This window comes from Stegostoma tigrinum, chromosome 30, assembly GCF_030684315.1.
Source record: "Stegostoma tigrinum isolate sSteTig4 chromosome 30, sSteTig4.hap1, whole genome shotgun sequence".
Taxonomy (NCBI): domain Eukaryota; kingdom Metazoa; phylum Chordata; class Chondrichthyes; order Orectolobiformes; family Stegostomatidae; genus Stegostoma; species Stegostoma tigrinum.
In genome coordinates this window covers 14004626-14030063 of record NC_081383.1, presented here as the reverse complement: position 1 = coordinate 14030063, position 25438 = coordinate 14004626, and the positions used below count along the sequence as shown (strand labels likewise).

At 38.2% G+C, this 25438-nt stretch overlaps 1 protein-coding gene across 4 annotated transcripts in view; it reads left to right on the top strand.

The window, feature by feature from the left end:
* Positions 1-25438, top strand: part of LOC125465888 (mesoderm induction early response protein 2-like) — a 78111-nt gene that overhangs the window by 1426 nt on the left and 51247 nt on the right. For 3 of the 4 annotated variants that reach the window (XM_048559840.2, XM_048559843.2, XM_048559841.2), the window contains exons 2-4: positions 14986-15073; positions 20302-20423; positions 23815-23949. In XM_048559840.2, the coding sequence (XP_048415797.1) occupies positions 14986-15073; positions 20302-20423; positions 23815-23949 (345 nt within the window). Of the gene's footprint in view, positions 1-813; positions 873-14985; positions 15074-20301; positions 20424-23814; positions 23950-25438 lie in introns of those variants that run through there. The other variant, XM_048559842.2, reaches the window with a different exon arrangement.

Genomic DNA, 25438 nt, shown 5'->3' with positions numbered 1-25438 from the left:
GTAAGGAGAGGGGTAGCTTCAAGTGATTTAATTCCCAAAACCGTAACAATCCCACGTAGTTTCAGTTTATTATTTCCCTAGGGGCTAAGCGTAATCCTATATTTCCTATGATACGATTCTGTCTTCTCGGATCACCATAGAATGTTGACTATAAGCCAACCACGTTTGTGTTAAAGCGTAAAAGAAATAAAATGCAGCGCGGTGGCAGGGACCTGTTCATAATGCTCTTTGGTCGATAATTAAATATTCCTTTCAGAAATACGAATGGCATGCATAACAATGTGAGCGATCTCTGAATAATGGATGTTGTTTCTAATGGAAAATGCAAAACAAATGATCATAAGTAAGGAGTGTGTGCTTGTGTGCACTTTCTTGGTGAAGATGTTTTAGTTGGTCTCATACCAAATGTTAGCGATTTATTTGAAGTTCGCATTCTCTCCCTTCCTGTTGTGTATATACAAATGCAATACAGTGGGTTATTCAACATCTGCTCATGTTCACACGAGGACTACAGCCCCCAGTGTTTATATGTCTTCAGGAAAAACCGAATAGATTCGGAATGAAAGGAACTGCAATCAACATAATTGTTATCACACATCAAATACATAAAAAAGTCTGGAGGTCCGCTTTGATGTTTGATGAAGATGACAGATTTTGATTGCAGAATCTGCTGCCCAGCTTTGGATGTCAGGAAAAGATTGTGCTGGTTTGTTCATCAACTGCAGGACTGTGTGATAATGTGTAAATGATGCCCTTTCCAAACCACTTAACATTTTCAGAAGATCAAACCTGATTGTTTTCTGATACTGAGCTCCTTTCATCTCTACAGCTGTGATTGCTGTCACACAAGATCAAGGACAGTTGCACGTCAGGTATGATACATCTGAAAAACTTTTCAATTTGAGCCAAGGACTTGTTTAGGCTGAGGTTCTTTGTGCACTCACAACTGTACTTAAAGGACAGGCCTAATTGTACTGAAGTTTAACGCTCACAGTTGTAGCGGCAGTAAAGAGAGCAAGTGATGTGAATACCTGAACACAATAAATAATATTTGAAAGCCGCAAAATTAGTGTTTCAGTGAGGTTTTCTGTTTAACACTGTTGTTACTGATTATCAAGTATCTTTACATACTGAAAGACTTTTTCCTGCTTGCAAAACTGGAAAGGGTGAGCTTTGGGCAGCCTTGTATAACTTTTAAGTATCAAACTTTTTTTTCCTTTTTATTCTTCTATGGGATGTAGGTGTTGATGGCAAAGCCGGCATTTGTTCACCCCACTAATTGCCTTTGAACTGAGTAGCTTTATTTTGACCATTTCAGAGTTTCAGTCAAAAATCACATTGCTGTGGATCTGCTGTCACATATAAACCAGACCAGATAAGAATAGCAAATTTATTTCCCTTAAAGACATTAGTGAACCAGATTGGTTTTTATAACAATACATAGTAGTCTAGTAATGATGGTCACGAGAACTAACTTGGCACTCTAGATTTATTAATGCCTTTCAGTTCTGTCAGCTGCCCTTGTGGGATGTTAAACGGTTAGGATCTCCATTTTCTTCTCTCTACTCAACCCACTGTGCTGTCATGTTCAGCTGTGTTATTTTGATCAGTTTTGTATAACGCATAAGTTTGTATTAAAAGATTATGAGAGGCATAGGTAAGAGTGGGTAGTCAGACTTTTTCCCAGGGTGGAAATGACTATTATGAGGGGGCATAATTTTAAGGTGATTGGGGGAAGGTAGAGGGGAGGTGTCAGAGGTAGGTTCTTTCCTCACATCCACCACTCTCTGTGTAATATGCTGTTGGCAGTGGTAGTGGAGTCAGATACTTTGGAGAGTTTTAAGCGATTTCTTGGATAGGCACATGGAGGATAGTAAAATGTAGGGAATGCAGGGTAGATTGATCTTAGTAGGATAATAGGTTGGCACAACGTTGTGGGCCGAAGGGCCTGTACTGTTCTGTGTTCTAATTACCAGTTGTGCAGTCTTGTTGTTTTTTGTTTGTGGGATTTGAATGTCACTGACTAGGCTATCGTTTATTACCTATCCTTAATTGCCCTGGAGAAAGTAGTGGGAAGTCACTAGTATTAAGACCATGTTAGTAAGAGCACAGCTGCATTAGGCAGGATATCCAGATTCAAAGAATTATCATAAACTTTTCAAGCATTTTCCATATGGCTGCCTGAAATATAGCAAGTGTTCATCTCCTTTTTCTGCTAACTTTATGAATATGTGGTTCATTCTTCTAGAATGCCAATCAAAATAGTGTTCAGTGCTACATACAAATTGAGCAGCTTTCGAAATGGCACAAGCTCAATCCTATCAACAACACTATGAGCACTTCATCCATGACCGCAGCAAAACTTCTCCGTACACATTAGGAAGCCCCTTGCTTGTCAAACCAGATTGAGCCATGATTGTGAATGACTGTTTCTTGATCAGCCTACCACCCACACTTGGTAGGGAGTTGAATCTACTTTGAGATCATATGTCTTCTTTAGTTTTTTTTGTCTGGTCAGTTGATGTTGTATCAATACTGAACATTAGACCCCTATTCCACATGGGGTTGAGTCCATGCTGATATTTCAGTACTGAGAGTATTTTCAGATCAAACACTCCAGCTGATTAAATATACATTGGTAATTTAGGGGCAGGAGATGGCATTTGAAGAGGAATTAGAAATTCTCTGTTTTACATAAAACTCTTTTGCAAAACGACCAAACAGACCATGATATTGTGCAAGTTTGCATCCATTCTTACGTGATTCTGTGAAAACAGTGATTTCATTGGGAAGGAAATGTTTATTTGTTGAGAAATGTAGAAATTACATGTAGGCTAGTTAGTCCCTCAGACCTCCTCCTCCATTCATTATGACTATGCCTGATCACCTAATTCAGTACTCTCTCCTTGCTACTCCATGTCCATAGTCTACGACCCCTGGTTGTGGACTCCCCGATCATTGGGAACATCCTTCCTGCCCTGTCTAGTCCTGTTGTAAATCTGCAGGTTTCAGTGAGATCCCCTGTCATTTTTCTAAACTCAAATGAATTTAGGCCTAACCAATCAGTCTGTCTTCATACACCAGCCCTGCCAGTCCAGAATTCAGTCTGGTAAACCTTGGCTGCACTCTCTGTATAGCCAATATGTCCAATCTCAGATAAGGAGACCAAACCTGAACACAATACTCCAGGTATAGTTGCACCAAGGCTCTCTGCAACTGCAGCAACATGTACGCGCACCTGTATTCAAATGCTCACACTATGAAAGCTAATATACTATTTGCCTACTTTGCTTTGAGTAACTGGTGTAGAAGGTGAACTAGGTCTCATTGCACCTTCCCTGTTCCCTATCTACAAGATCTGTCAGAAACATCTCAGAATATATTAAGTTGATAAATCTATGCAATTTTCCTTCTTCATGTACTCTATTGTTATCTTTTTATACCTTTCTGAATTCTTGTTGCAAGTCTGTCTCCTATTTCCTTGATAGCATTTTATAAAGGAATACTCTTTGGAAGAAAACTAAATGAAGGTGACCAGTTAGCCAACAGAAATGTTCACTTTATTTCTGTTAGAATCATTGTTTTCTACTTGTTTAATTATAATTCTCCAATTTATGGACCACATCTAGGTGAAAAATTAAATCTAAAATTTTATTTCCATTCTGTTTGATCACTGTTGTATCAGAACTCTGTTAGGGTGCTTATCAACTTGGGTAGGAGAGGAGCTTCTGAAGTGTCCCTGCTGCTGTATCAGCCTTATGAGTGCTTGTGCCTTTTACGTTTTGTCCTCAATACGACAAGCCCTTCTGCCTTATATGTCCACATCAGGTGACACTTGTTGCTCTTCAGGTAGTAAGTCTTCTGTGAGTTCTTGTAATTATTTATCTGCTTCTTGCATTTAATTGTGCAAAATCAATTCCTGAGGATTTCTAGAGTTAAGCATTCTATGTGTAATTTTAACATGTCTTTTAATGTTATTGCTTATTTGTGCCAAATCAGTGCTTGTAGTTAAATGAATGTGTGATTAGTATGGTGTTTAACATTAGTTCTGCACACCTGTCCACCGTCCAGATTACAGTGCCTATATTAATCGTCTATTTTGACCTCGACGAAGGCATTTATTTAATAGAATTCTCTGCATGTCCAGACAATGTTTTGTCATTATACATAAAAAATAGTCAAATATGCGATTAATGAAAATTGACATTCTTTGGTTTGGTGTGAGCAAATTTATTTGACATCAATTTCTGTCCTTAACATGGTACGTTTAATCTCATTTTTGCAATCGACTGTTTTATTTCTAAATTCTCATTTATTGTATATCCACTAAAAGTTCTCTTAAAAGATTTGTTTTGTTTTTGATTTTTGAGATTTTTTTCCAGCTTGTTTAGATGACAGTGGCGCTGCTGGATGGATGAACTATCTGACTATCACATGATACAGGAAGCCATTCAAATGCAGGGAGCAGAAGGAATATAGTGATGGTCAGGAAGTGAGGTATTGAGACGGTACTGTTCTCTGCAGAAAGGCACACCTGTACAGAAGACTGTGTTCCTGCCCAGTGCCAGGATTTGCGAGGGGGAGGATCGAGTTGGTGTGGTCCATGTCTACAACAATGACATAGGCAGGACCAGGAAATAGAATCTGTATAGTCAGTATGAGGAGCTAGGCACCTGATGAAGAATGAAGATGCAAACTCAAGGGTCATGTGCAAAATGAGATGAGGCAAATGAGATTAGAGAAATTAATATGTCCTTCAAAGACAGGTGCAGCAAAAGTGGGTTCAGTTTATGGGCACCTTTTGTAGTACAGGAGAAAGAAAGGGCTGCATCATTGGAACAATCCACTGCGCTGTTGCCAGTGTTTTAGCGAGCCACATAACTCGGGAACGAGGGTGGATTTTAAACTAAGTATTTGGGGCAAATCATCACATTTGTGGAAAATGTGGTAAATCAAAGTGTAGAAACAAGACACGGTATATTAAATGATTAACAGTGACAGAAGGGATAGAGATTAGAAACATTAGTCTACAGTTAGGACTAGTTACAAGAGTTCTAAACGAACAAAATTAATGGTTGTATCTGAACGCACATAACTTCCAAAACAAAACTGGTGAACTGATAGTGAAATAAAAACAAAAAAATACGACCCAGTGACTGAGATTGGAGCTTGGACCTGCTAGGTTTGATAATTAGAAGGCCGGGAAGGTGGGAAAAAATGGACAGTCTCTCAGTTAATTAATCATAGTGTTAACGCAATAGAGAGGGACAACCTAGCTTCCAGAAACCGGAGGTAGAGGCTATTTTGGTGGAGATGATATAGAGGCAAGAAGTCATTTGTAGCAGTGGTGTACAGACCCCCACAGTAATCACATAGCAGAAAGGCGAATCAAGGAAGAAATAATAGGACCCTGTCAGAAATCTATGGTGATGATCATGGATGATTCTAACCAGCATTCTAGTGTGAAAAAATCAGATGGGTCAGATCAGGTCAGCCAGATGTGAAGTTCAGAGCATGTTATTGTGGTGATTTTCTTTAATAGTACGTCTGAAGCTGACTGTACTAGACCTGGTATTGTGCAACGAGATTGGCTTAAAGGGAAGGTGTCTTTAAGCAGCAGGGATCAAATTCTGATTGAATTTTACTTTCAGTTTAAGGGAGTGGAATGGGTCCAATGCTAGTATTTTAAACTTAAAGAAGGCCACTAATGAGGCCATAAAAGTAGAGCTCAATGAAGTGAGCTGACACATTATTTTCCTTCCTATGCCCTAAAATGGAGATTCAGTGGCAGATATTTGTTAGAATATGGCGGAATACACAGGATAGATATTTTTAATGAGATAGAAGAATTCCAGGGGAAAATCACCATCCATAGTTTACTAAAATGAGAGTTAAAGATTGTATAACAGCATTTTTTTTCTTTTAAGTTTGGTACTAAGATGGGTGGCAGGGTCAAATGATTGGGTGGAATAAAGAAACAAAAAACAAAAGAATGACAAAGATTAATAGGGAAAATTAGAATATGAGAGGAAGCTATCTAGAATTATAAAAACCTAAAGTTAGTATTTCTGTAGAGTTTGAAAAAGAAACGAGTTAACCAAGTCAGTGCTAGTCCTAAAGAAATTAAATCTGGAGAATTTGTAATTGAAAATGGAGATTCCTCAAATGATTGAACAGTTACTTTGTATCAGTCTTCTTTGTAGGGGATGTAAGTAACATCCTGGAAATAGCAGTAAACCAGGAAATAGTTGGGAGGTAGAAACTTGAAAATTACAGTCATCAGAGATTTGGAACTGAGCAAATTGACCTATAGATTGACTAGGCCCTGGGTCCTGATGGACTAGTCCAGACGTCTTAAAATAAGTCTCTAGTGGGAAGGTTGATTTCAATTAGTTTTAATTTTCTAAATTCCCAAGATTTTGGGGGCGGTTTCATTAGATTGGCAAGTAGCAACTGTAACTCTTCTAGTAACAGGAAACTGCAGGCTAGTCAGTTTCTCCTTGGACACAAGGAAAATATTAGAAGCTGTTATTGAAAATGTTTTAGCAAAATACTTAGAAATAAATAAATTACTCGGGCAGAGTTAGCAAGTTTTTTTCTGTGAAAAGAAGAACTTGTTTTTTATCAACTTACTACAATTAATCAAAGAAATAAAATGCGCTGTGGATAAAGGAGAACTGGTAGATGTGCACTATTTAGATTTCCGACAGGCATTTAATAAAGTGCCACATCAAAGGTTATTATGGAAAATTAAAGCTAGTTATAGTCTAGTTGTAAATAACTTGAGTATTGCTGAAAGAGTCGCATTTTATCAAAGCTTTTTATCTTTCACTCACGAGGACAATTTACAAGAAATATCAATCGTCTTGGCAACTAGTCAGCTCTCTCCTCCTTTATACATGTTTTTCCCCCTACGTTTATAATTTTTGCACATTGTTTTAATGCGCAAGACAAAAAGTTTCAACAAAATGTGTCTTTTTCCAGCAGTACTCAACAACTAATGGTAAGGGAGGTAACATATAGGCATGGAAAGAAGGTTGTTTCTTGTTAGCAAGCCAGAGAGAAGGCATTAATAGGTCTTTTTCTGATTAGCAAGATGTAATAAGTGTCCTGTCACAGAGATCAGTGTTGAGACCTCAACTTTTTAAACCTTGTAGAATTGACTTGGTTGAACGTATGGCTGGTTGCTAAATTTGACAGAAAGTAGGGAGGAAAGTAGGTTGTGAAGAAGACAGAAAATTGCTACTAAGAGAAATAGATCATTGAAGTGAGAGGGTGAAGATTTAGCAAACGTTATGTAATGTGGGAAAATGTAAAATTGTCTACTTTGACAGGAAGAGTAAAAAAGTATTATTTAAATAGTGAGAGATTACTGCGTTCCAAAATTCAGAATGCTGTCTATATCTTTGTGCATTAATAACAGAAAATTAACATGCAGGTGGGGCAAGTAAATAGAATGTCATCATTTATTGTGAGGGGGATTGAATACAAAAACGTTACACTTGAATTATTGGAAGAATTAGTGAGATCACTTTTGGATGACTGGGTATCTTTTCACTCCTTAAGGAAGAATATAAATGCTTTTAAAGCAGTTCAGTGAAGGCTTATTAGACTAATACCTGGAATGAGTGTGTTATTTTGATGTTAAACAGCCTAGTGTGATAAATGTTTATCATTATTATTGAGAATTCGGATTTTAAATTATAGGCAAATTATATTTGGTGTGGAGGTGACTTTTTTTAAAGAAGTCAAAGTAATTTTTGAAGAGTGAGTTCAAGAAAGCATGTGACTTAAGCTAAATGACGAGATAAATGATCTGGAGAGTTAATTGTTGAAAATTTTGCAGATCTATGACATGTAGAAAGACAGACCAGCTTTTAATTGTGCAGAATAGCTTCTTACCAGCAGAAGGGCTATTTAATTTGTAGCAATCCAGGCTTTGAAAGCTGGAAGAAGTTTTGAACTTCTGTTAGTTTACGTGGACAAGACTTTTCTGGAAGTTCGGTTAGGAAAAGTCATTGAGGTAACCCGTGTCTGTGTTTCTTGGGGAGAGTTAGACAGGGATAATACTTCAGTAAGATTCAGTGCCGTGAAAAATGTTTGAAATTTGTTTTTTGCAGTCTGTGTTAAGATCTTTCTAAATTTGTCTTTTTATTTCTTTTCTGTAATAAACTTGTGGTTTTGTTTTGTTAAAAGTACTTTGGCAGCCTGTATGAATGTGTCAGTGACCAACTGCCATGGTAACAGACTGCAAAAGTAAAACTTATGCTCTATGAAGCCAGGTTTTATGGTGAGATCTGACTTGTCCAGAAAAATAAGAGGTAACTTGATTGAAGCATATAAAATTCTGAAGGCTTTTGACAAGGGGTGTATGTGGAAAGAATGTTTCCTGGTGAGAGAATAAAGCACTTGGGGTTGCCCATTTAATACAGAGATGAAAAGAACTTTTTTTTCGCACAGAAAGTCATACGGTGATGCAGAGTGAAAACTGATTTTTCACACCTTGTCTGAGTTGACCAGACATCCCAATCTGACCCATTCCCATTTTCCAGCATTTGGCATATATCCCTCTCAACCCGTTCTGTTCATATACCCATCAGATATCGTTTTAAATGTTGTAATAGCATCCACCTCCACCACTTCCTCTGGCAGCTCATTGAATAGATGCATCACCTACATGAAAAAGTTAGCCCTTGGGTCCTTTTGAAATCTTTCCTTTCTTGCCTTAAACCTATGCCCTCTAGTTTTGGACTCACCCACTGTAGGAAAAGGACCATGGCTATTCACCCTATCCATGCCACTCATGATTTTATAAATCTCCTTAAGGTCACCCCTCAGCTTCCAGCAAACCAGGGAAAAAAGCCCAGCCTGTTTAGCCTCTCTCTATAACTCAAACCCTCCAATCCCAGCTACATCTTTGTATATCTTATCTGCACCCTGTCAAGTTTAGCGACATCCTTCCTGTAGAAGGGCGATGAGAAATGTACTCAGTATTCTAAGGTGGACTCACCAGAGTACTGTACAGCCACATCATGACATCCCAACTCCTATACTCAATGTTTTGACCCATGAAGGTAAGCATGCCAAATGCCTCCTTCACCACCCTGTCAACTTGCCTCTCCACTTAGAGGAACTGTGCACCTGCACCCCTCTGTGATTGGCAGCATTCCCCAGGGCCCTACCATTAATTATACAAGTCCCCTGCCCTCCTCTCCCTTACCAAAATGCAACACCTCACATTTATCTAAATTAAATCCATCTGCCGTTCTCAGCCCACTGTCCCATTTTGGTCAAGTGAAAGCAGAGTTCTTGGAAAAAGTAAATAGATTCTTGATAAGCAACGGAGTAAAAGATTATCAACAGAAGGAGGGAATGTGATATCATCAGATCATCTGTGGTCTTAGTGAAAATGGGGCAAGCCTGAGGGGTTGACTGGCTTACTCCTATTCGGAATTTGTATGTTCATGTGTTTAGTTTACTTTGAACTGTCATTCCTTATATTAGTACCTAATAGCTTATAATCACAAAAAAAGACACAGTAAGTAAAATAAATTATTTCCACTGGTTGGGGATTCTAGAACCTGGGGGGGGCTTGTCCCAGAATTTGGGCCAGACCATTCAGGAGAAATGTTAGGAAGTAATGTATACACAGAAGGTGCTAAATGTTTTAAACTCTCTTCTACAATCGGCAGTGGATGCAAATCGACTGTTAATTTTAATTCTGAGAGACATAAAATTTTGTTCAGCAAAGATATTTAGGAATATAGGCCAAAGGCAGGTATATAGAGTTAGGCCACAACTCAGTCACGACTTCCTTAAACGGTGGAGCAGGCTGAACGCGCTAAATGGCCTGCTCCTTTGCATATGTTCCTGTGTTCCTATGTTAACTGTTGTGGGAGGTTATCTGAAGGTAGAGTAGTTGATGGACACATCAAAACAAAATAGTCAAATTTCTGAGTCAGCCTTGGACTGTTTTGTAAAGGATTTTTGGTTTTCTAATGCTTTATTTTCTGTCAAATCAGCTGAACAAATATTTGAGCCATCAGACCTTATCAGTAGAGGTGAGTGAGGAGCCTTTACCATGCCCAAATATAGTAACACAATCTGAAATCAGAACCTGGAGAGGAAGATGCTTTTTAGAGAAATAAAAAAAAATTTGAACAGAGGTGTTGCTTGGATGTGGGTGATCACAGCATGCTACTGCTCATTGTTCAACCTCTGATAACCTGAGAAGTTGTGATGAGCCTTCTTAAACCATTGCTGTTTTTGTGCTTCCTTAAAAGCATTAGGTAGAGAATTTCAGGATTCTGACTCAATCACAATAAGGAATGAATGTTTATTGCTCACTAGGGTGATTTATGATTTGGAGAGCAGTTGTATATTGTTTAATATTTGGAGTGATAATTATGGAATTAGAAATGCTAATTTAGTTATGAATGAATTGTGATAATATATGATAAGACACAGTGTAAATGAATTCCTATTTTTCTATTTCATACTTGATTATTGTAAAGCATTTCTTGTGATGATTTTGAATTGTATTTGTAATCCTGAAGTTGGTTTGTTATGAAAACTTTTATCAAACCCAGCCAACTCTCTGCACTAGTGTCTTTTGACAGATTAATGCAATGGCTCCTTTCAGTAAACGTATTCAAAGCATGATTTTTTAAATTGCTTAGATGTTTTCGTGTAAATCATCTTTCTTAATTATGCAAGCATCAGAATAGCAGTTTGATTAAAGGCATAATTGAAAGGTGTGATACTGTGGTTAGATTCTCTGGCACAGAGGAATGCAGCTAATACACAGCGTCATGGTGCATAATTTGTAAAGCTAGTGTCAAATTGCCATATAGTCCTGGAATCTTACAGCACAGAGAAAGGCCACTTGGCCCCATCTTATGGGTGCTAGCTCTTTCTCTGTAGCCCTGTAATTTTTCATTTTGCTTTCTATGTTCTACCATTGCTTTTGAAATTACTATTGAAAGACTTGAGTAGGGATTGTTTGCAGGCAGTGTTTCTAATAGATTTCTGTAGTGGGCGTCTAAAGAATTATTGGTTTGATTTAGAAACTCTTGAGCATGGTGATACGTTGCCATGTGTCAGATACTGAACTGATCTTAAGGCAAAGCTCATCATTTGCTGACCATTCTGTACTTGAGTGGTCCTTGACCAGTTCGGCTGTGCTCAGAACAAATCTCAGCAGGAACCAGTTTTCAGAATGAGAATTGTGTTCCCAGTTGTCTAATGACAAACCATGGAATTACAAACAACACATGATGTGCACTGGAGGATCTTTTTGCTTGATGTCAGTGGATGTCGTTTCAGCCACAGATTGTTGGTTATTTGAGTTCTATGTGGAACAATTACTTTGTAAATGTAAAGAAGTGTTTGAACTTAACACTGCTGGACAGCAATAGGGTAAATACTTGTCTTTGCAGTTTTTGTGCCTCTAATTTGCTACTTATGTGACAGTATTTCATTCCCTGCCAGTAGCTGTAGAAAGGACACTCTGAATTCACAGCATGCAATACACTGCAGCATTTGAACTCCATTTTGTACAATATCTGCATATAAATTATGTTAACCATGCTGAAATGAATTGAGTTAAGTGAGTGACACAGGTAAACTCATCACTTTTCAAAGCAGGTGTGCAAAATCTTCATTGTCAGGCCATGCGTTCAGAAATATTCTTAACAGGCGTAGGTTGAGCTCAGAGATAATGGGAACTGCAGATGCTGGAGATTCCAAGATAATAAAATGTGAGGCTGGATGAACACAGCAGTGTGCTCCTGAGATGCTGCTAGGTTGAGCTCAGTTGCTCAAGATATACGTAGAGCTGACCTATTAAAATTGTTAGTTCTGAATGGCTCTTTTGACATGAAAGGCATGCAGTGCTTGGCTTTAAGTCTTTTCAGAGTTGTAAAATAAAGCCCCACTAAACTTGAACTTCTCATTAATTGCTACAGTGGTTGATATCTCTTAGCATTTTAAAACTTAGTACTTAGAGTTACTTTTACTATGTGTAGTAAATATGTGTGCTATTGTATTGAGAGATTGAACATGGCCATAAAAATTAGACCACTGGCATGGCTTACTGAGTGACTCTTTACTAATTAATGCTATTTGATTTTTAAAAATTTTGGACACCTGTTTTAAGTAGTTGATTCCCTGATTGAAATTAGTTTGATAGTGATGTTGGTCTGCAATTTCCTTTTGAGCACAAAACAACCAAAGATATATAGCACTGAACTGTGCCACCCCTTTGTCAAAAGTGGCATTACTATTTCAATCCATTAAGATACATGGAGCTTGCCACAAGTAGCAGCTGAAAATCCTGTTAGTATAAGTTGTTTTGTGTAACCGAGTAAACAGGTGTTTTTTTTAAATTCCTATCATTCTAAATGTTATAGCTGAAACGTTTTGTTTCACTGTGTGAGAATGCATTGCTCTCAGGATAACAGTGACTACTTATATTTATTTAGCACCTATAATATAGTAAAATATAACAAGATGTTTTGCAGGACACTGAACTGCATCATGTATTAGATATATAACCAAAAGCTTGGTTGAAGAGAGCGGTTTTTAAACTGATAAGGAGGCATCGAGATTTAGGGAAGTCACTAAATTTAGAGGAGCGCAGAGATCTCCGAGACTAGTAGGGCTAGGGAAGGACAAGACCTTGGAGGGATCTTGTTAGGCCCAGGCAATGTGTTGTACCCGTGCTCCTGTTTTCTGTGGCAGAATAATAAAGTGACTCTAAACTTTCATCATTTGATTTTCACTGGAAGAACCTTTTATGGACCAAAACAGATTGTAAAAAAAGAAAGATAATAATTAGTTAGCCACCACTGTGACCACCTGAACAATTTGAGGCAAGCTTCATAAAATCAGCAATAAATGAAACTGTTTATACTAAAATTAACGTAATCAAAATGACTTTCACTCATTTCTGTATCTCCTGTTTGATTTACACTTTTCAGGAAGTTTTACGTATTAGATGAAAGTTGCCGGCAGATTATCTAGCTTGGAAAAGCAATGAAACCAGACACTTGACTACTCAAAAGAACTACCTTTCAGATAATTGATTTAGGGCAGACAAGCGGAAGAAAACTGATTTGCAGCATCAGAATTGGAAGGCCTACACAATCTCCTCTTTGCCTCTGAAACCAGTGCTTGGTGATAAACAAAATTGGAGAAATATCTATTCACTCAGAGCTCAAGGATATCAACAAATTTTTGCCACTGTTAACAATGCAAGATGTCAATTAAGCAATTATATTCAGGTTAAAAATCTAACACCTCAAGGACCCTACAAGTTTTTCTTCAAAGTTACTTATTCCAGACTTCTTGTATTAGTCATTCGCCCATTTAAACTTTACACCGATTTTTGTGTTTTCTTCTGGGTTAGTAAGTAATAACATTCCTCTTTCACTTGAGAAAATCTTGTAATTGGCTCTTTAATTTTGATGACTACTGCATTTTATTTACAGTTATTATAAGATGCACACTAAAAAGAATTTTAAATCTTTATTGCAGCCACTGGAGGGGTATTTAAAAAGCAGAGCTAATTCACCCCTCATCACCAGGTTGTAACAACCTGTAAATGATGATGAGAATTTTAAAATTAAGTATTGTTCAATTGATCAGTGAACACAGGGATAATTAGGATGTGGTCAGTAGAGATTTGGATGAGCTCACGTTTAAGAGTGGAAGATAGCAGGCTAGCTCGGGAATTTCTTTTTTATTTATTTGCCAGATGTGGGCATCGCTGACTGGCCAGCAGTTATTGCCCATCCGTAGTTGCCCTTGAGAAGGTGGTGGTGAACTGCCTTCTTGAACCGCTGCAGTCCTCTGCAGGGGTAGTCAAGACTAAAGGTAACAATGGCATGGATGAGGATTTCAGCAGCAGTTGAGTAGAGTCAGGTAGTATTTTCGACTTGCACATAAGCAGTCTCAATGGTGTGTTTATGTCTTTGGAAGCTTATCTTAAAGACAAGAGTGACACAAGGGTTGTGAATGGTCTGGATCATCTTCAGATGGTTTTCAGGTCAGTTTTCTAATTGAAGTGTTGAAGCACTTGTCCTTGTTCCCACCTCAGCATTGAGCTGCTCAGTTGATTCAATTTCATTGTATGTAGCTAGTCTTCAGGTTACTCTTAAATGTGCAAGCTGTCTTCCTCTGCACTGATATAAATGACAAACTGTATATAACATATTGAAAATTTGAGATATAAAATGGATGTCAGCCAGAATTTCTGGTGCTAATGAGACTGAAACTGTCAGCGTTCACTTTCGTCTCTCCATCAAAGGTGACACCAGCTTTCAAAGTCTACACAAGCACTGAATATCACGGAAATCTATAAATTGCTGTCAACAGTTTTGCATTACTCTGGAGGCTATTCTGGTACCAACTGTGCTACAATCAATGGGAATCTTATGAATTAACAAAACTTCCAGTCTAACTGTTAGTCTTGAAGCAATTACAACTTGTTGATGTGTAACGGGGTTTTAATAGCACACTATTAAACACCTTTTCTGGCCTTCAGGAGTGAACTTTGTAGAATGTCAAATTTCTTGAATTATTTTGTATTGATGTAGAATTTGTTATCACTAATTTAATGTACAAGCGAAAATATTCACATTCAGTTGTTCTGTTATCTGGAATTTAAGATTAGATATTAAGGATGTTAAATGCATTCCACTTGCTGCTTGGGAGAGTGTGTTTCACTGTGATTAGCTGCTTACCTCCTTGATAACATCACTGCTGCTGCATGCCAGTTCATCCCTTCATCTTGGTGTCAGGTTTAAACTGCCATCAGGAAATGGGAAAATCATACAACAGAGTGCTAGATCTTTATGGGCAGCTTTCTTTGAGGGCTATGGCTGTGTCCTTATTTCAATGTCGATGATAAAATCTAGGCTGAAATTTTTCTAAGACTGGACAGTTTTATTTTGGACAAAGCTAATTTTTTTTTATTATTTTTAGGCCTCTGTTGGTAGACAGAGTCCACGTGTGGTGTTATATCGAACACAGGATCTATGTTCCTTAGAAAACAGGCTTCAGTCTGGAGGAGGTATAATATGTAAACTTTTTTAAGAACAGCTGCAACTTAATAGGGATTGTGTAATTCGGTTTGTCAAGAAGTACAGCTATTGTATTTTAGTTAATACTTTTTAAAATGTAAAAGTCACTGTATCGCTGATCTAAGAACTTTATTCAATGGAATCTTTTTCTGTCTGCCACACTGCTCTGATGATAGCAATTCTGTGGAATGTGTCCTTTTGTAATTATAGAGTTATATCATTCAGAAATCTGAAAATATTTGTAAAGTCATTTGACTTCTGGCACTTACATTAAATAGCATATAAGGAGGATTAACGGTATTGCTGTTTATTGACGCCCCCTAGTTTATAATCATTTTGAAGAGAAATATAATTAGTCATTTGATTACACAGAACTAGAGTATTACCGAAAAACATTTCATTGAAACTTTTTGAAAATGTCTTTCTGGTTGGGATTTTATTTGTTTTCTGCTTTATTGGTATCCTTGTGAATTGACCTGATGTGTGCAAGGCAAAAAAACCTTCAACAAAGTGAGACCTTTTAACAATATGCAAGAATATTATTATGAAGTTATAACTTCTTAAGATCATTAAGCAGCTTTTGCAGGGCCAAAAGCCAAAAATTTCCAAAATTTTAGACTAAATACCCAGATTTTAATCCAAATTCTAGAGAAATCTCTGGATAGTCCTGTTGTTCCCCCTGAGTTGTTCCCTCTGTTGTCCACCAAGGCTGTATTACAATTCTCATTCCATACCTGCAGCTATCATGATCAGCTAAGCTTCCTAATGAATTACTCTCAATTTCGGCTGGATGGACCTAGCCATAAAGGACATGAATCTGAGTCCACTGGATCTAAATTGCCTCCATGCAAAGGAACAATCCAAGCCAAGAATTTTACCCTTTTCCTGATACTGAAATCAAGAAGTAGTTTTTAAGCTAGTTTGTAATTTTCCTGAATATTATGAGGATTCCATTGAAGCTCATGAGTAACTATTCAAAGAACAAAGAAACCTACAGCACAGGAACAGGCCCTTCAGCCCTCCAGGTCTGCGCTGATCAAGATCCTCTGTCTAACCTGTCATCTATTTTCTAACGGTCTGTATCCATTCACTCCCTGCCCATCCATGTACCTGTCCACATATATCTTAAAAGATGCTAATGTGTCTGCGTCTACCACCTCCGCTGGCAACGCGTTCCAGGCACCCACTACCCTCTGTGTGAAGAACTTTCCATGCATATCTCCCTTAAACTTTCCTCCTCTCACTTTCAACTCATGACCCCTAGCAACTGAGTCCCTCACTCTGGGAAAAAGCTTTTTGCTATCCACCCTGTCTATACCCCTCATGATTTTGTAGACCTCAATCAGGTACCCCCTCAATCTCCGTCTTACTAATGAAAATAATCCTAATCTACTCAACCTCTCTTCATAGCTAGCACCCTCCATACCCGGCAACCAAAAGGGATTAGGAGTTGGATTCGGAGTATTTCAGTACAGAAAATGAATTAGAGTAGTTAAGTTTTAAACGCATGTAAGTTTATTATGATGAAAAAGCATACAATTTGATGGTAACAGGAAAAACATAAATCTCACAAAACAAAAGCTAGTTTTATTTGATTATAATTTTTTGAAAAGAATGCAAAGAATCATTAAATATTGAATTAAGGTCATCTTACGAACCATGAGATGTAAGAACAGAGGTAGTTTAATTCAGCTGTAATCTGTTCCACTGCCATTCAATGAGATTATGGCTAATTTGATCACCCTCAGTTCCATCTTCCAACCTTCCCTCATGGCTTTTGATTCCCTTACTGCTAAAACTTTGTCTCAGCCTTCAATATAAGCCTCAGCAGTCCTCTGCAATAAAGACTTTCACAGATTGACAACTCTCTGAGAAGAAATTCCTCTTTATCTGTGTTATAGAGTCATAGAAATATACAGCACGGAAACAGACCCTTTGATCCAACTCGTCCATGCTGGCCAGATATCTTGTACAAATCTAGTCCCATTTGCCAGCGTTTGGCCCATATCCCTCCAAATCCTTCCTGTTCACGTACCCATCCAGATTCCTTTTAAATGTTGCAATCATACCCACTTCCACCACTTCCTGTCACAGCTCATTCCATACAGGCATCACCCTCTGCATGAAAATGTTGCCCGTTAGGTCCCTTTTATATCTTTCCCTTTTCACCTTTGAACCTATGCCTCTAGTTTTGGACTTGCCACCCCAGGGAAAAGATCTTGCCTATTTACCCTATACATGCCCATCATGATTTTATAAGCCTCTGTAAGGTCACCTCTGAGCCTCCAACGCTCCAGGGAAAATAGCCACAGCCTTTCCCTATTGCTGAAACGCTCCAATTCTGGCAACATTCTCATGAATTTTTTTTTCTGAACCTTTTCTAGTTTCACAACATCCTTCCTGTAAAAGGGAGACCAGAATTGCAGAATTAAATGTTTGACCCCATATTCTAAGATTATGCTGTATGATCCTAGACTCTCCCACAAGGGCAAATAGATTGATGTTAATTAGGCAAACAAGCAGTACAGAAAGATTTGTATGAATTAAAGGAAACAGGGGAGAAATAGAGTTGGGTATTGAGGACACCACCTGTGAAATCTACTGTCTTGGACTGAATTGTGCCAGACAAATAAGGAAAAACAGTGACCCTTCGGAGTGATGGGATGTGAGAAAGAGAAGCCATTGCAGTAGATACACTGTCTAAAATAAGTGAGAATAGTGCAACCGCAGGACAGTCATGAATCTGACTATGGAGAAAACACTTTGGAAGGGGAAGTCATCCTAGTATAATGAGTACTGAAGCAGAGAATGTCTAGTTCTAGAATGCTGTACTTTAACTAACATATTGTAGACGTACTACCACTTGTGATTCCACTAGGTAGCAACTAGTGAATTATGACACTTCATAGTTTTGACAGGATCACCATCATATCCTTCAAAGAAAGATGCATCTAGCCTAATAATTATGGGAGTAAGATGGTGACAGAAATTATGGTAAAGAATGGTAACGAGGGGCATATGAACATACGTATGTATTAGAAGCAAAAGTAGGCTACTTGGCCCCTCGAGCCGACTGAAACACTAATTTTTGGTCATGGCTAATCTGTGTTTGAAATTCCACATTGTCATCCAAACCCAACAACTGTAAATTTTTGATAGACAAAGATAACAAATCAGCCACCTCCTTAAAATTATGAAGTGACCTTGCTTCCAGCCCTTAGTGACGCAGAGAGTTTCAAAGTCACTCAACCCTCTGAGGCGAGAAAAAATTTCATCTCTGTCCTAAAAGGGCAATCACTAATTTTTAAGCAGTGGCCCTAGTTCTGGACTGACCCAACAAAAAGAAGCATCCTCTCCATGTCCACTTTGTCAAGAACATTCAGGATCTTATGCACTTCAATCAAGTCATCCATCATTCATCAAGATTCCAGTGGAAATGAGCCCAGTGTGCCCAACCTATCTTCATAAGACACACCACTAATTCCATGTATCAGTCTCCTCCTGCTCTGAGCCATCTTAAATATTCTGAAACGTCCCCTTAAATATCTGCCGCCGCATTTCTGCTGATCCATCTTCCAAAATAGTACTTACAGTTTATTTCATTTTTCGTGTCCAAGTAGATGCCCTTATTTGAGTTAAAATACCAATTTTCTACTCTTCTACCTTTCAAAATGATTATAAAATTCAGTCATAATATAGTTGTTGTGATGAGGGTGCCTTTGCTTTAAGCTCATTAATTAATCCAGTTCGTACATAATACCAAAATTAATATAACCTGCTTTCTGGTTGGTTCCCAAGTGAGCTGTGAAACGATCTCAAAAGCATTCTATGAATATCTTCCTACTTTGACTTTACTCCTTGACGTGCTACATCTACATAAACTTGATGCCTTATTTGTTTAGTTTAAAGCCCTCATTGTACAATTGCATATGCAAGCTTATTTGTAATTTTGCATAGGATTACATAGCGCAGAAACAGGCAATTTAGCCCAACCAGCTGATGCTTTCCATTTTAATTCATTCACGGGATAAGGGTGTCACTGGCTAGGGCAGTATTTATTGCCCATCCAGTATTGTCCAGCGGACAATTAAGACTCAGCCACATTGCTGTGAGTTGGGAGTCACATGTAGGCCAGACCAGTTAAGGTTGGCAGTTTCCTTCCCTAAAGAACATTCATGACCCAAATGGATTTTTCAAACTGTCAACCCAGGATTCGTGGTCATTATTAGACTCTAATTACAGTATTTTTAAAAATTGAATACAAATTCCACCACCTGCCATGGTGGGTTTCGAACCCGGATCCCTGGGACATTACCTGGGTCTCTGGATTAACAGTCCAGCAATAATATCGCTAGGCCATTGTCTCCCCCATTTATGCTGTACTCAAGCCTTCCATCTTTCTTCATCTCTATCATTATAACCCTCTATTTCTTCATTCCTCATATGTTTGCCTGGCTTCCCCTGAAATGATTTGACATGACTCACTCCAAGCACTTTCTGTGGTAGTAACTTGCACATTATTGCCATTCTTTAAATTCCCTGTTGAACTTCTTGGGGACTGTCGTGTGTTGCCATCCTGTTATACTATTCTCCCATGAGAAGGGTAATTTCTCTGTAATTGTAAAATCATTCCATAATTTTAAAAATATCAATTAAGGTCATCCCTCAGCTTGCTTTCTTCAAATGAGAAGAAACCAAACGTGTGGATTATTTCTTGAGATATTTTTATCATCCCAGCTGATGGTATTACTGGACAAATCAGATGAAATCTAGCTTGATATGTCTTTATTTTTGTTAATGGGATGGTCAATCAGTGAACCAGTCACGTGAAGCTGCAAAGTTTGTTAAACAACGAAAGAGTTTCGTGTAAAAAAAAATTAAAGCAAAAAAGACCCAAGCTAAAGGTGAAAGTTTAGAAAACTCTAGCAAAGTAAAGTTTTCAATCTACTTTCCAACACCATTCATTTCCCCATGCATTGAGATTCAAGTTCAGCAAAATTACTCCTCCGTATCAAATTTTTAAGTTCTTTAATAATTTCCTAATTTCATTCTTGAGAACTGTGGAGTCATTCTACATGAATATCCATAAAACTGAGAGCTTAGATTACTGTTCTAAATCTATCAGTTCTAAATCTTGTTGCCTTGTTTATTTCTCTTTTCTCTCTAATAATTTGTGCAAAAGAATGTGTAATTGTGAAATTTGACTTTTGACTTTTAGCTGGCTCAATGGGCTCAGCAGATCACAGATTCAATTTGGCCGATATCCTGTCTCACAGTTACCCATCTCAGGAAGAGGAGGAAACGCCTGAGGCCGATAAATCATTTGAGGATCTGGAAAGGGTAAACTCATCTTAGGAATTTTCTGACTTTTAAGTCCCAAATGTCGTTTAGCTATAAGCTGCATATCTGGTCTTGTTTGGTAATTAGATATTTATTAATGTCACCTGTATAACATAAAACTGTTGCAATATTTTACCATTGTTTCTGCTTTTCTGCCATTTTCCAAACTCCAAGCAATGCAAATCACTTGCGCATGACTATGTGTTGTATTTGCAAGATGTATTTGGCAGAAATGAACTGTGGAATTTGTTGAAATGTAAAACAAATCAATTTCTTTTGATAATTGATGGTGGGTAGAGGAATTCCATAGATGTTCAGCATGCCAGTCACCAATCTAATTGCTAGCAGACAACAATGGTATCTTCTTGAATAATTGTCTTTTTTACACTAAAAAGGGAACCATCCAATAATTTATTTTTCATGAGGTGTAGTCTTGGCTGGCAGTGCCAGTATTTATTGCCCTAGAGACATAGGTGAATGTTTCGCCAGGCTGTTTCAGGTAGAAGTTAAGAATCACTTGCATTGCAGTGGGTGTGGAGTCACGTGTAGGCCAGATCAGATACAGTTTAGGCAGATTTAGTTCTGTAAAGTTTAGTAGTGAACCTAGTGGGTATTTGTGATAGATCACTGATCTTATGATTGTTGTTACAGAAGTAGGCTTTATAATTCCGGTTTTTCATACCTGTCTTACAATGTGCAAATATTTCATGATAGCCTGGTATTCATTTTTGAAATGACTATCAAGCTGACAACTTGAGATTTTTTAAAAAATTATCTCTTAACTAAGTCTGTCTACCGGTATGAAAGTAGGGGTTCATGTTCACAGAAGATTGGGCTTAGATTGTAGATATTGATATGAGTGCCCTGTAGTTTATCTGTGTTCTGCCAAAGTTAGATTCTGCATAATAAATTGTTAATTTTTGTCTAAGTTACAAACTTAGTGTCCAAGATCTGTTCTTTATGAGGTCTGGTTAGGAAAAATTGAGCAATTTTGAGGATCATTTGAATATTTTAAATTCAAGTGATAGTGAGGCTGATTTGGTTTGGCTTGCATTTGCTGTCTCATAACATCTAGTTGGTTCTTCAGTGCACTGGTTTAAAAGAATCATCTTGTATACACTCCATCAATTAATCTGTTGTAGTGCTATCGCTAATGTGGTTTGCCCACTCTTTTATAAGTAGGTTAAAGTAACCTGTGATCGCTGTAACACCTTAGATTGCATCTCTGATTTCTTATTCAGTGTCATCGTTTAACTTACTACTACTGTTTGGAGCCCTACAGTCAGCTCCCACTTTTGTCATATGCCCCTTGTTGTTACTTAGCTCCAACTGGATTGATTCTATACCTCGGTTTCCTGCGCCAGTTTGTTTTCTTTGTACTGATTTCACCTTTCACTAACAATGCCACATCACCATATTTTTTAACTTCTGTCCTTCCCAAAGATTGAATGCTTTTGCATGTTCAGTTCATTGCCTTGGTCATCCAGCTGCCATATCTCCAAAATCAGAATCATCTGATTGTCATGTTTATAATTATTTCCATTGTTAATTCATCTGACCTATCACTACTGCTCAGTGCACTCAGATTTGGTATATTTACATGCATCTTTTTGACATTTTTACACGTCTGATTTGCTGTTAGTTCTTGTTTCTTCACTTTTCGATCTCTCTGATTTCCATGGCAGTCGTGTCTACATGCTTAGGTTTCTCTTTCCCTGCCACTCTCATTTAAAATTTCCCCCACTGGTGAGGATATCTGTTCTGGTCCTGATGGGATGCAAACTGTCCAGCCTGTACAGGTCCCAGCTCCCTCAGAATTGGCCCCAAGGCCTCAAGAATGTAAATCTCTCACACTTGCACCATCCCTCCAACTACTCACTGAACCAATCTATTCTTCTGTCCCTGACGTTACAAGCATGTATCACTGGTTGTAATATAAGACTGCAATCATTTGAAGCCCAATGTATTCTGCCTATGGATCTTATCTCTCTTGTTACTGATCTGGACCACAAGCTCTGACTGCTGTCTCTCCCGTTCAGAATGTTCTGCAATTGTTCAGTGATATCCTGACGCTGGAATGAGGAAGACAGCATACCATCCTGTTGTCACTTTGTCAGAAACACCTAGATCATAGGGCAAGAGCCCCTACAGTGTGGAAACAGGCCCTTCGGCCCAACAAGCCCACACCAAACCTACGAGCATTCCACCCAAACCTCATCCCCCTGTAACCCACCTAATCTACTCATCCTTGAACACTATGGGCAATTTAGTATGGCCAATCCAGCTAGCCTGCACATCTTTGGACTGTGGGAGGAAACCGGACCACCCAGTAGAATCCACGCAGACATGGGGAGAATGTGCAAACTCCACACAGACAGTCACCCAAGGGTGGAATCAAACCCGGGTCCCTGGAGCTGTGAGGTAGCAGTGTCAACCACTGAGCTACCGTGCCGTCTTAAATGGGGAGTGGTTCCACTGCGGCTTGAACCCAGGACCCTCTGTGTGTGAAGTAGATGTGATAACCACTACACTACGGAACCAATAATCTGCCTGCACCCATTAGGATAGAATCCCCTCGTACTGCCATTCTTCCACATTTTTATTCCTCTGTGCTGCTGAGTTGCTCCTGGTGCTACAGCCTTGGCTCTCGTTGCATTCTGCTGAGAAACTACCCGCTTCAACATTGAGACATGGGAGTTGGCAAGATGGGATTCCTGCATTATCTGCCTGGTGCTTTGCCAGTCACCCAATTCCTTTTCAACCTGTGCACTCTTTACCTGTGGTGTGGCCACCTCATTGCACATGCTATCTACATAGGCCTCAACCTTGTGTATTCTCCACGGTTATATTAGCTGCTACCCCAGATCCAAAAAGCAGATTTTCAGTAGCTGCAGCTGGAGACAGTTCATGCACTTGTGGTCACCCTGGACACTGGAAATGCCCCAGACTTCATAAATCGTACAGGAGGAGCATTCCACTGAGCCAAGCTGCCTTGCCATGTCTTAACCATAAATTACCCTCTTATTATTTACTTTCTCTAGTTTAAAGAATATTCAATACATAATAAGGACCTTCCCTTATTCCTTGTATTCAAACATCCTTAAACTAACCTAAAGGCCAATATTTAACTTAAATTCTTAATTAAAAGATGGTAACGCAACAAAGTGAGATTTGAGTTAAAAATTAATTAACAAAAAATTTAATTAAGCTTGGTGATTTCAGCAAAATTGTCTTGTGGAGACTAGTAATGTGATTTCATCTAGTCTTGCCTTTTATAGCTTCATTACTCTGTTGCCACATGTCTTCTTAACAGTTGCCTATTTATGTTCAAAAGAATTAGGAAAGACAAGGAGCCAAGATGCAAGCAAGCTAATTTTAATTGCATTTGCAGGAAAGTGATGTGCCTTTCGAAGAACTTCTAGCACTTTATGGTTATGAAGCATCCGATCCAATCTCCGAGCATGAAAGTGAGGGCAGCTCACCTAGTGAGCTTGCTGATAACTTGCCAGATATGACTCTGGATAAGGTAATCATTATGCTTCTGTTAAGTTGCTTTGAACTTTTTAAAGCAGTCAGCTAATTGGTGCAGCACTTTTATAGGAAGCTAGTGGATCTTGATTGATCTGTCATATAGATCAAAGGAAAACATTAGTGTTTGTGTGAAATTTAATATGTGAGCACGATGGAAATAATGTTTTTGGGTTACTGAAGTCTAAATGACTGACTGATCAGAAAGATGGTCTTCCTTTGTTCTGTTGGTACATCTAAAATTAAAGTTTCATTGTTGTAATCAGAATTATTTTAAATGAGGAGTAATCAATGAATCCCACACCTGATTAATGTGCAATGGTTTGTGCTGGTGAAGTTTAGATTACCCGAATCCACACCCTTATCAAAGGAAACTCTTAGCTTCTCAGCTTTTTTTCTCTATCTACCAAATCTGCTGTTTTGACATAAACTTTGCTGTAGTCGACATGATTTCTTCATAAACCCGCAGTGAGAATGCAAAACTTTCCTTGACAGTGTGCACCATTTTCTACTCTTTAAGAAACACCAGTTAACATAATTCTTGGAGTCTGCCTAAATGCATGAAATAGAACAGTGCAGCACAGCATAGGCCCTTCGGCCCACGATGTTGTGCCGAACTTTTACCCTAAACCTAAGGTCTGTCTACCGTCCACCGCATAGAACATAGATAGGATAGTTATTTCTTAGATGGAGCTTATCGATGGAAAGTACACATTAACTTGAAAATTTAATAATCCAGTAAAATAGCTAAAAACAGATAATGAACAGTTAGAGAATGTGGACGAAGGGTACAAGATGAGCAGATGCGTAAACATAACAGCAGATAGATCTGTTATGTTTAAGCATCTGCACACCTTGCACCCTTCACCCACATTTTGCAACTGTTCCTTATCTGTTTTTAACCATTTGACTTGATTACCAAAACTGAACTTGAAAATTTAATAGTCTAAACCTGACACAGAAACTCGTTTTTCTCTTTCAAGTATTGTACTTTAGTAGCAGTTTTTATTTTAAACAACATCTGGAAAGTTTAGGTGCTTTGTGTCTGGCAGTCAGTTTGAACCTCTGTCTTTTAATCTAATAACTAACATTCAGTGAACCACTTGCTGTTTATTGTTGCGACTGAACTGCCCTTGTTTTCATGTATTGCTATATTGTAGCTTGACCCCAGCACCCTTTTGGCCTATATAATTGAATGATCAGTAAGAAAGATTGCCAGTTTATTGCACAGTTAATATTGAGTTTGGCAAATTCTTTGAAATTGAACTAAACAGTGAAGAACCTTTCAAATTGTGCCCCATTTACAAACGGTATCCTTTTGCATAAACAAGAAAAATGTTAGTTTTCTTTGCATCATTAGTGACAACAACTGATGAAAATAAATGATACATTCCACAAACAAATATAAAATGTGGGAGTCACTGCTAAGACCATTGTTTGTTGTACATCCTTAATTACTTCTGATTTTTTATTGTCAAATGTACCAC